The sequence below is a fragment of the Malaclemys terrapin genome, chromosome 1, assembly GCF_027887155.1.
Source record: "Malaclemys terrapin pileata isolate rMalTer1 chromosome 1, rMalTer1.hap1, whole genome shotgun sequence".
NCBI lineage: Eukaryota > Metazoa > Chordata > Testudines > Emydidae > Malaclemys > Malaclemys terrapin.
The window spans coordinates 82,726,043-82,738,164 of NC_071505.1; the positions used below are offsets into that span (position 1 = coordinate 82,726,043).

The 12,122-nt window shown below is 40.2% G+C and overlaps 1 protein-coding gene across 1 annotated transcript in view; it reads right to left on the reverse strand.

Annotated features, from left to right (window-relative positions):
* The window catches only part of LOC128837291 (uncharacterized protein C3orf20-like), a 40,794-nt gene that overhangs the window by 22,633 nt on the left and 6,039 nt on the right, over nt 1–12,122 (reverse strand). Inside the window, exon 3 of the mRNA XM_054028345.1 lies at nt 1,644–1,786. Within this exon, the coding sequence (XP_053884320.1) occupies nt 1,644–1,786 (143 nt within the window). The remainder of the gene's footprint in view (nt 1–1,643; nt 1,787–12,122) is intronic.

The window sequence follows — 12,122 nt, forward strand, 5'->3', positions numbered from 1 at the left end:
ATTCTACCTTGTCATGCACCAGTTTTGGTTCAGGACAGGTCAGCATGGATGCATATAATATGTTCGGTGACCTCTAACCTGCCCAAATAGCAAGAGAACTAACTAAGGCTATGTCTACACTAGCACTTTTGTCGCTATAACGTATGTCGCTCAGGGGTGTGAAAAAAACACACCCCTGAGTGACGTAAGTTACACTGACAGAAGTGCCAGTGTGGACAGTGCTGTGTCAGCAGGAGAGCATCTTCCGCTGACACAGCTACTGCCGCTCATTGGGGGTGATTTAATTATGTCAATGGGAGATCTCTCTCCCGCCGGCATAGAGCAGCTACACAAGAGATCTTACAGCAGCACAGCTCTGTAAGCTCTCTAGTGTAGGCATGGGCCAGCCTAAATCAGTGTTTGCCTAACTCTGCTCCTATTGAAGTCAGTGGGAGTTCACCATTGACTTCAATGGGAGCGGAGTCAGGCTCTGAGTGCTATCTGCCATATCTTATCCCTAACCTCTCTCTTCCTCCAGTATGTGTTCTGGTGTTCACATATGAAGTGACAAGTTTACGTCAGTGAAAATATGACCCTAACCAGGCTGGTGGCTATTTTCTACCATTTTGCAGTTCAATTCAATGAGATTTTATTGGCATGACAAGCTAAATGTGTATAAAAAAAGACAGATTCCTCTGGTATCTGTCAGAGGTAGCTAAAATCTTCCCAGCAAAGGGCTGTACGCTGTATCTGGGGCAATATCTCATGTCCTTTTGCCATTACTGCCGAATGGTTAATTCTAGGTTGCTGTTTTCAAGCTGTTAACACAAGAATGAACTAGACAATGACCACACAGTATAAGATATAGGGGTTAGCCGATGTTGGAGTCTAGTGGCATTTGTATTTGTACCTAGCACATTTGGGTTCTGATTGGACTGTAGCCTTTTGGGCACAATTGCTATAATAAGAATGAGAGGTTTCCAAGGGGCTGCATATTAATGTATATTGCAAAAAAAAAAAATGGTCATTGGTTTTGCTTCTGTTCCTACCTCGCTCTCTGCCTTTTTCAGAGGGAGCTTTGGTAGTTTCTGTAGAATCACTGGCAGTCTTTCTGAGTTTGCTTTAGCTCATCATAGTGCTCCCCAGGCTGTGCGCTCAGTGTGCTGCTGGGAAAAATTTAACCCTGGGCTGTTATTCTCTGATTTGTGCTTCTAAAACATATTTGTGGTTATTAACTATAAATGACAAAAAAGTAAGTTGCCAAGAGACTTTCTGGATTTAAAGTAATTTGTCTTATATTTTGTCTTTTAATTTTCATTCATAGTTCCAAAAAGGCAAACCTGGCATACCTTAAAAAGGCCAAGTACGGATCAGGTTGGCTACAAAGAGGAATGGCAGAACTGGCCTGAACCTGTACCTAGTTCCCAGGATCTCCTTGAATTTGCTAAAAATGATTCTGCAGCCTGCATGAGGTGGGAAGTAAACAATCCTATCTGTAGTACTACAACTACAGCCAATACGTGAATGTGTCATAAATAGCATCCCTTTGATACTGAAAATACTGCCTATGTTGTTTTGGATTGCAACAAATTACATTTAAAAAACTGGACAGAGGGAGCAAAGCTTTCAGAATGAGGTGATTAGATACAGAAAAAGCAAAATACCTGAATCTGAAATTGTTGGGTAGACAGTAGCCCATATGGTAGTCACTCCTGGTCTTTGCTATTTGTTTTTGAAGGTCTTTAGCTGACTTGCTATATCCATTGAAAATATAATTGGCAAAGAGCAGCTTTCCCTGAATGTACATCTGCCAAGGAACATAGAAAAAGTCCAGAATATTAAAATAGGAACAACCACCTATTATTTTAAATGAGGAAATTAAGTTGAGGAACTGACGGGAATTACTCTGAAATAGCCTAGCTATTTACATGAATTGCTGCTTTGAGCTTTGGCCTTTCATCGTTTTATTAAAAATGTCATACTTCTGAAGTGTCTTAGGGCCAGGATCTCAAAGCACTTCATTCCTCTGCATATAGGACAATATTCTGCATGGCGCTTCATGAACTAACAAACAACACAGCTACCTGCCCTGAGGACATTACAATCTAGATTAGGTAAGGCATGATATGGCATAAGGAAAGTAGTGTGAATGGGAGGGAAACTGGCAGAATATACTGTAATGAGGGTACCTTAGTTTTGCATTGTACCCGTTGTGTTAGTTTGGTGTTTTAATAAATGTTTTTAGATAGGACAGGAATGAGGAATTGTGCTACCTCTTCCCCAGCCCTTTACAAACATTAATGAAACCTCACACTACACTCATCAGATAAGTATTATACCCCATTTTAAAGATGGGTAAACGGGGATTCAGAGAGATAAGTGACTTGACCAAGGTCACACAATAAGCGCTTTAGACTTGCAGATTTTAGACTGCACTGTTTCTGTTTGACAGACACACTTCAGATCTAAAGCCAGATCCAGGCATAAACTAAGTCTTTTGTAATCATCTCTCCTTGACAACTAATACAGGAGAATAAAGGTAATTTGAACTGTTCAAAAAGAAAAAATATAGTATTATTTTGCAAAAATATTCAAAATGTTGTACTTGTTTTCTGTTATGAAATATTCTGAGATGAAGCATTTTTGAAACTTTTTAATATTTTATTGAAAACATTATCAAAAGTGTTATCAAAATGATTATCGACAATTTGCATTTACCAAAGGCTGTGTTTTTCAGCATTTATTGAAAATCCTGGTTTTTGGTAAATGAAAAATACTGGTAACATTTTCATTAATGTTTTCAATTAAAAAAGAGGCACCAATTTTCTTTAAACAGTGAAATTACATATATATAAAATATAATATAATGTATAATGTATATTTGTTTGCAAGTTTTATATATAGATAAAAAAATTCACACAAATATTTGTTTGCAAATATGTAGATCACAATTTGCAAACAAATATTTTTTGTAAAAAGGCTATTTTTCTTTGAAAAAACTTGGTTAGAAATGTTTTGATTGGCTCTGATATAATAATTCTTTGCCTTTAACATCTTTCATCCAAGTATCTCAAAGTGCTTTACATAGGAAGGGAAGTATTATCCCAGTTTTGCCGATGGGAAATTATGGCACAGAGCAATTAACTGACTTGCTCAAAGTATGAGAGCAAATCAGGGCTAAAGAGGAGAATAACTGCCTCAGTTTCTCAGTACTGAGAGTCCTACAGGTTGGCAAGCACCAAATGTTGGTAAGATCTTAATGATGGTGCTTAGTATTTCAGTCCACGTGTGAGAGACTGCTTTGAAAATCAAATTTGCATCACCAAAACCATGTTGTGTGGCACCATCTGTACTAGATCCTGGTTGACAGAAGTCTTTTACTATTTGCTGCTAACTGTCTACTCCTTACATTGGCCGGGTAACAAAAACTCCATGTATAACAGTTTGCATTATGAATAGGAGTTTGCCCCTGTTTCCCTGTGTACTATATGCGAGGGAAGCAGCAGGAATTGGTTTTAATATTTTAACAATAGTAAAAACAAAGAAAAGTGTAACTTTTTGGTGCTGTAGGATAGACAAGGATAGAGTTTTGTTTTTGTTTATTTTATTTGTGCTACAATCTGTTTGGAAAGTGGGGAAGGAGGGCAATACATGCAGGATATGTAACATTGTCCAGAATTGACAGCCTCTAATAGAAGAGTCTAATATGTGCTATAATGCCGAGGCTGGACTGGAATCAACTAGATGTAGCAGCAGCTTCCCCTTGCAGTCAGAAAACCCCTTTCTTTTGTGGGTTTAGGTCTCAACTTTTATTTCTGGCTACATTTGTGTTCAGTTACAATATTTGTCTGTTAGTAAAAGTGACCTTATATACTGGGCATAACGAACCAAATGAAAAACTAGTATAACCTCATGAAATCAATGGAATCATAATAGTGCTGAATGCAGCCCAACCTCTGCAAGACTGGATCCGCATGCTGTGGACAAGGCATTCCTCTCAGCATTTCTACATATTTCCCCCCTAAATCAATAACAATGTGTTATTAACAAAATGCTGCTAGAGCCAAACTCATGACCCCCTGCATTTAATCTGCACTCCCAACATGGAAGTTGACATTGAAAAGGGATGGGAGGGGCTTACCATGGCTCGAGTCACCCATAAAAGTGAAGATTTTTTTTTTTTTTTTGTAATGAGTAACAGCCTGATTCTGCTATGTGCTGAGCACCCACAACACCTCTAGAAGTCAATGAAAACTGACTAATTGGCACTTCCCAGGGGGAACTCAGCACCTCACAGGACAATACCGTACATTTTTTTTTACGCAAGTATCACAAAGCTGAATACCATCACAGCAGATACAAGAAAAGACAAATACTTTTTACCCAATTGCCGAAGCTGCTCTTCATTGAGCTAGCCTGTGGATGGTTTATAAATGGGGCTCTAAGAAAAACCTACTGAGATATCAGCTACAAAGTGAATAAGGATGGAGCTGTTCTTTTTCTTTTTTATTCTTTGTCTTAATGATAGCTGATAGCACACTGGGTTGGAGTCTCTCCGGAAGGCCCTTCACACCATTCTGGGGCCTAGCGTAAATGAGAATTAGGCCCACAGAGTTAAAAATACTAAAATAATACAAATCGCTAAGTTCGGGGCATATCCCAAACTGCTCATGTTGTGGGAAGTCCCAAGTGGTTCACAATTGGAAACATCTGGCTCGCTTCACGGAAGTGTCTCAGCAGGCAACACACTCCTAGTCAAGATGTTTTGAATTTTTAGTGTAACGCATATTAAAGTAACAATGGGTGTATTCACTGGAAGAAGATACCTGGAGTTACTGGATTTTCTTCATTTTGTGCTCAAACCAAGGTTTGTTTATTTGAAATGTAACCAGTGAAGAACGCAACATGGGACACCACTTTTAATGGAGAAATGGGAGAAACCCTTGGTAATCTCAGGCATGTTTAATTTCACAGGTGAAAGCAGACAGAGTGATATTGTTTCATGCATTTGTGACCCATTTTTCTTTCAGTCAAAAATCATGTGGTGTCGATGCCACGAAGGACTCTTTAGCAAAAAGCGCTGAAGCCATTGTTGAGAGGGTCACTCTTCACACACAGGCATTTGGAAGCCTAAGCTGAGAATTACTCTGGTAGTTGGACACCATTGCAGTGTCTTGCCTGGCACTGCTTCTTCTCTATGCTTCTGGAATTGTATGGGTCAAGCAGCATAAGTTTTTTGTAACCAAAGGAACTCCCCTTCCATCTGGTGATCCAGATCTGGATCCATCTTTAACTGTCTTTGGCAATGATGTGTGTGAGAGAGGGAATGGCAACAATGTTCCACCTCAAGCACTGATTGCAGCTAAATGCAAACTGCTGGGACCATGTTTCCCTTGCAGAAACCTGAGGCAAACTCTTCATGCACATTTTGCCTCAGGTATCCTGAAGAGGAACATGACTCTCTCCTAGTTTTCCTGCCAAAACCGAGCCAAAGTTTTGTGAGTTTCTTTGTGATCACGGAATTCACTGAAAAGGTACACAAAGTCCAGGCCAGTGTGTTCCAATAGAAGCCCAACGTTGTCAGGAGTAGCAGCACAACATACATGTTTCTCTCTTGGCAGTCCAAAGTGCTCTTGTAATAATTTGCATATCGTAACTGAAACTAATACAAATCTTTAGAGCATTGGCTGGAGCGCTGAGGATACAGGGGACATGTGAGCCTTGGTGTTGCCCATCTTCTCATTTCCCCTGGTTAGCACTTACCTGTCTCTTCTCCACTAGACTGCAATCAGCCCCACCCCTTTCAATGAACTCCCTCTCATTGGTCATGCAAGAAGATGACTAAATTACCTAAAATATACTAACCTAAAACATGGTTTTTGTATTGCTTTCCCACATCTTCACTCCTTGCTCTGCTGATTCGTGCGTTGTTTTGTTCGCTTTTTCTTTTTCCTCCTGTCTGTTGCTTCCCTAGCTCTCTCTCTCTCTTCCCCTCTCCCCATTCTTCTATGGGGTCCCCATATTTCAGTTTTTTCCCTTACACTTTCTCTGCATCCTGGCTTTTTTTCTTTTCACAGCCCTGTCTTTCTGCCACCAACCTCTCCATCTCCCCTTCCTATGTCTGTCTGTCTCTCTCCTACTCCTTCCCCTGCGTCTCATGTCTTTCTGCCAGCCTATCTACCTAGGCTTTTGCTAACTGAGCACTATCCTTTCTCATGCTGTTCCAATTCCTCATTCCATTTACAGTTGTTGTTGTTGTTGTTGTTTTTGTTTTTTGTTTGCTCTTTCTGTTCCTATCCCAACATGCACCAGCAGATGTCAGCCACCCTGGACCCAGATTACATGTCCTACTCTCTATGCAGGGAATGTATGCGTGGCTTCGACCTGCTGCTTCTTCCTGCTCTTGGGATCCTCAGTGCAAACTCTGCAGTTGATCTCTTCCTGCTACTGCAAACCCTGAGATAATGAGGAATCCAATGCAGGCGCCTACCGCTGCCAAGTCCACTAACTATGTGGGGAGCAATCCTCCCCTGACATTGGCTGGAATTAGTCATGAAAGCAGCTACTCCCCAAGGACCTATTAGCACTGTCCTACTGCCAAAAACTAGAGTAGGATACACCAGTTATGTTGGCTCATTTAGAATACGGATTCTGTCTAGGGATGGTAAAATATAAGAACCATGGAAAGTAGCTACAGAAGCAGCCTGCTAGGTTATTTTGTCCATCCCCCTTGCCACTGCAGGATTGAGCCCTACAGTACGTTCTGGAAGACTGAAAAGAACAATGTGATGCTCTGGTACACGTGTGTATTTACCAGAATCATACCAAATTAGGATTTTGATAGAAGGGTGGGTAGGTAAATCTCCCATCTTCAAGATGAATTCAGAGCAATTAATGCAGAATGCAGTGAAACTCTCCTAAGAGCATATGAATTGCCATACCACTCCAGATCAGACAAATCTTCCAGTGCTGCCTCTGGCAGTGACCATAACTGATGCTTCAGAGGCATGCAACTCTTTCCCCCTATAATACACCTGGCCAGTTGTGAAATGCTATGACTTGGGGGAATTTCATCCCTCACACAAAAGCAATCAATTTATGCCTTCAAGCATCAAGTTTGTCTAGACTTGTAATGTCTCAATCCATAAGCACAAATGTTACTGGTCAAAATGATCCAGCCCTTTTCAAAATCTTGTGACTCTTGTTGCCTCGTGGCCTTCTGTTGTATGTGATTTTTTCACAGGCTGGCTATATGTGGAGTAAATAAGGATTTCCAAGTTTTGTCTTAAATGTGCTGTCTTTCAAATTTGTGTCCCTTTACGTTCTCGAAGTAGAAAAAACAAAGGAGTGCCTATCCCCTTGAGCTGAAGCAGCCAGAACACTGGGACTCTGTAGAAGCAATTACTGCTCAACAATGAATTTTAGATTCTCAACATGTGTAAATGGATGTAGCTATGCTGATTTATACCAGCTAAGAATCTAACCCCAAATCTTCCCTGGAAAATAAAGTGTTCACCAAAGAAACCACAGTGGAGGGAGAACAACTTGCTGAATTAGAGCTCCTGGTGGAAGCAATGAGAAGTTTTTGAATGGTGCCCCCCCCTTCCAGACATCGTTCTGGCAAATGAATTGCCTGAAAGGAGAAAAAATGGCCTCAAACTGAAATTCCTAAGCGAGGCATAACAAACAAGCCGGGGCAAACAGGATTGTTTTTTGTTTTGTTTTGTTTTGTTTCCTCCTTTTCTGTCCCTAATTTTGCCAAATCAAAAAGGTCAAAGGTGAGGTTGAACATTTAAAAAAAAAAAGGCAGTACTATGTGTCAAAAAGATAGAAACAAGCTGAAATACGAAGTGGTCTATTTGTGATTGTGGGTTTGTTTTGTAAGCATTGTATGTCTCCATATCAATTCCTCTTAGTCTTTTGGATCTCTTTTTTCCAACAGAGCCGTTAAGCAACAAAAATAGTGGTGTACTTCCTTTATGTATTTTCTGCATCTCTCAAGCTGATGAAAGGAATAAAAGTGTTGTTTTTATGTTCATCACAAGTTCTGTCTGCCCCACTTGTTTTTTGTAACTGATGCAGTTGGTCCCCTGACTTTTTTCTGTCTACCATTTCAGATAATTAGCAAGCTCGCAAAGTTCACTACTCAAAACACATTCACAAACACTGGCTGCTTCCCGTGAAGGAAGTGGCTCAGCAAAACTCTGTGTTGGTATGGGTGTGTGTATGTACATGCACTGAAAATAAAGATTTTTCGCACACAAAAATCTCTTAAATTTCCTCCACAGTTCAAAGTTAATGGAAGCTTCAGCATCTGATGGGATTTTGTAGTACGGCCCCTTTCCTGGGCACACTATCAACAAGAAGCTGTGGTACATCTGTTAGTCCACTAAGGATCAATGGTGTCTAGAAAGCTAAGGAATGGACCCAAGGACTTTCTGAGTCCCCTGGCCTCACTACATGGTTTTCCCACTTGGAGGTCAGTTTAATTGGGCATTTGCTTCTTTCTTAGTTGGGTTATTTTTTTCACTTTGGCTGTTAAGTTCCTGGCATGTTATAGATGCTCTGCGGTGATGGTGAGACTCAAGTTTTGTGTTATTTGTTTTGTTTTGTTTTTAAACATTGAGGGCAGTTAAATTCCCTCTGTTTACACAAGCTTTTGGCTGAGCACTGTGATTGTTTTTTCCTAGATAATATGTCATTACATTTGTATTTTAATGAGTAAATGTCCTAAAAGGGAGCTGTGATGGACATGTGTTAAAAACTGAAAAAATAAATTTTGTGGGTTTTTTTGTGGTTTGTTTGGTTTTGGGTTTATTTTTATTATTATTATTTTAAAAAATCTTTTTTTTTCTTTTTAAACCTTGTAGTGTAGCTTCTGCTACAAGTACTGTTTCCTCAACAGTACTATGTTTGCCTTTCAGATTAGCCAGTTTGCCTTGAAGGAAAAGAAAGAACACTCTGGAGGGAGGTCTGGCTGGCTGGCTACGGGAACTGGCAATGGAATGCAGAACCTTTTACTTCTAGGTTGCTAGTTTAAATCCAACCCTGTACAGTAGTGACCAAAAGTTGTTACCATCTGGTGGCTGCTTGGTGGCCTTTGTAGAATGAGCCTTTGTAGTCCCAGTCTTGCTGTTAACAGGCACGTAGATGGATCACCACCATAAATGAAGCAAACTGGCATCCCTGTACCAGTCTCGGTAGAGATGCCAAGGGTGGAATAGGCCTAGAGACTGAATTGTCCCCTCCTCTCCACATGGTGGTCCTTCCAGTACTAGGTTGAGATAACAGTATGAAGAAGCTTGTACAGCTGATGGACATACTGTTTCTTTCCCGTGGATAGAGGACTTCAGCCTCCTTGCCTGTTAAGCTGACAATTCATGCACATTCAATTTACTGTTGAAAGATTATGACAAAACAAAATCACCTGGATCATTGGCAGCGGAAAATGGTTACCCTGCATAAAAAGGCAGAAATAATTTCAGCTGGATTCCAGGATGATTAGCCTTGAATGTTTTGGATCTGGAGAACTTCAAGGTGATCCCTTTGAACAGGCTGAGAGAGAATGAATCCCTCTTGTATAGTGGACAAACTGACAAAGTCCAAAGTTTGCAGTCTGTATCATACGGAGCTGGCAGTGCTTTCCTCTGCTGAGGGGCAAATGGAGTTACAGTAAAAGCTGTGTTATCCGGCACTTTATCAACTGGAAAGCTCTATTATCTGGCATTTCTGATATCTCCCAATACAAATCTTCAAACTAGTAACGGGGACTAGTATACTGCCCAGGAGGTTATGCAATAACACATTCTGAGGCAGAAGACAAGTAAGCAAGCTGATATCAGGGATTTATTCAAAAAAGCGGTTTTCAGGGTGTGTCATAGGGTCGTTACAGATTCAGCTCAATCTACTACACCTTCCACATCTACAATGATAATTGATGTTGATAAGGATGACCCTGAGGCACTGCAAGAGTCTTGAAATGCCTTCTGAATTATCAAAAAAAATTAAATTATGTTCAGTATAGTTTTAGTGTTAAGTGTATTTTTAGTGATCTGGGTGTATGCCATGCGCTGCCCATAGTGATATATAGTGTCATAAGATAAAAGTTTTCTATACAGTAGGTTACCTGTATACACCTAAGTGCTTCAAGAAGCCAACCACTGTGCAGTGCAGGACTACTACTGGATTGGTGAATACCTGTGTACTGTATTACTGTATTTTATACCGTATTCATTTTATTGTATTCTAATTCTTTGAAAATTGGTATTCCATTGGTCAAGTATAACTCTGTTAACCGGAATATTTGATTAACCAGCACCCACCATTTCCCCAACATGCCAGATAACAAAGCTTTTACAGTACCTACCTCAGATTTCCCCAAAGGAGCTCTGCTCTTGATGTCAAATGGAAGGCTGGCTAGTCTCCTCCATCAGGTCTGTACACCATTATGTATAAGATTTTGGTGATAAGGGTCTCCTCTCTATTTCAGGGAGCTAGGATCTCAACCTGGTTTATAAGGACATTCATACAGACAGTTCAGCCTGACTGTACATCTGCTCCATTTATCTATCTAGTTTTATATAATGCCTATCCATATATGAGCACCTTCCACATAAAATCAATAGCAACAGGAGAGTCACTAGAGGACTTCATTGAATCTCTGGGACTCCTCCCTTTATGGGATCAGCACTCTCCTTGAGATAAGGGTTTGGGGTTTTTTGGGGGGTGGAGTGGGATATGAGGGGCAGTTGAAAGGGGTTTTAGAATAAAAGAGGTGTTTTGAATTGTATCACTTCTGGTGGAGGAAGGCTTGCAAGATTTCCTAAAGATGCTAAGACTGTGGGATTCACCTGATCTCTAGAAAATTGTTCCATAGCAGGATCCCTTCAACAGAGAAAGTTTTGTCCACAGCCCTCACATGCTTCATCCTGGGCTTTGTGATCTGCGTAGTCCTAGAAAAAAAGCAACTGTTGTGGGCATTCATAGGTCACAAGTTGGTCTTTGAGGTAACTGGGGCCTGATCCGTTAATTGCTTTGAAAATTAGGACCCAGGCCTTACACCGGCATTGGAAGCCGACTGGAGTAGTAGAGAGATTTGAGCACAGGCCTGATGTGCTGTACATCAGCCTGAGCCAAGGAGAAGGTGGGTAGCCAAATCCTATACCAGCTGAAGCCTCTGCATTATGCTCACGTTCAGCTTCAGATGCAATGACTTACAACCATCCTCCCTGCAGCTATTACAGTACCTGTATTTTGGCTCATTCCAGTTTAAGAATGAACTTGTCTCCTGGTAATATATATCATGCCTTGTTACTGTCAGATTAATGAGTTCAATATTCTGTCAATTCTTCATGAATCACATATACGCTAACAAGCTGAAAAAAGCATCTAAATTGGCCAGAGCAGCTAAAATTCTTTAAGGAAGAAAGATAAGCCAGATGAAGGAGGTGTATTTATTTATTTTTTTAATTCAGCGCAAACAATGCCTTTGAAAAGCCACTTTATCCAAAAGCAGTGTTAAATCTTGGTTTCCCCTCTTAGCGTACAGCTCTTTAATGTTTTGTAGGCACAGGAATTGAATCCCAGCCAAAGACTCCTAAGATGGGGGTGGATTTGTCCGCATGGCAGGAAACGCATGCCATGTTCAGAGAGATGTGGCTGCCCCTGGGAGCAAACTGCATTGCTATATTGCTTCTGTAAAACTATTTCTTCAAGGCATTTAAATCATCTTTTGGAAAAATGTTCAAAATAAAATTGTTCATATCACAAAACGCTTTATTTCCTTTGATTAATGAAGTTATTTAAATTTGTACAACTTACTTATTTCTTTTTGTTTACCATTACTTGATTGTGTTTGTTGGTTTAATAGTTACGTAAATAGGAAATTAAGGATGGACACTGTCCTTTTAGACAAGCTAAGAGTTGCCTTTTCATCATAGGACATAGATGACAATTGTGCTCCTCTGGGGATTTTTTTTTTCCTTATCTAAAGAAATTAACAAGGGTGTTGACTCAATTAGAGGAAATTTAGTTGGCTGCACTGAGGTAAAAAATTTAAAATATTTAATTTTGCATTCCTAAATTTACAGGGCTTAAAAGAATCCCTTCCCTTCCAGGAAATATTAATTTTGCTGCATACAAAC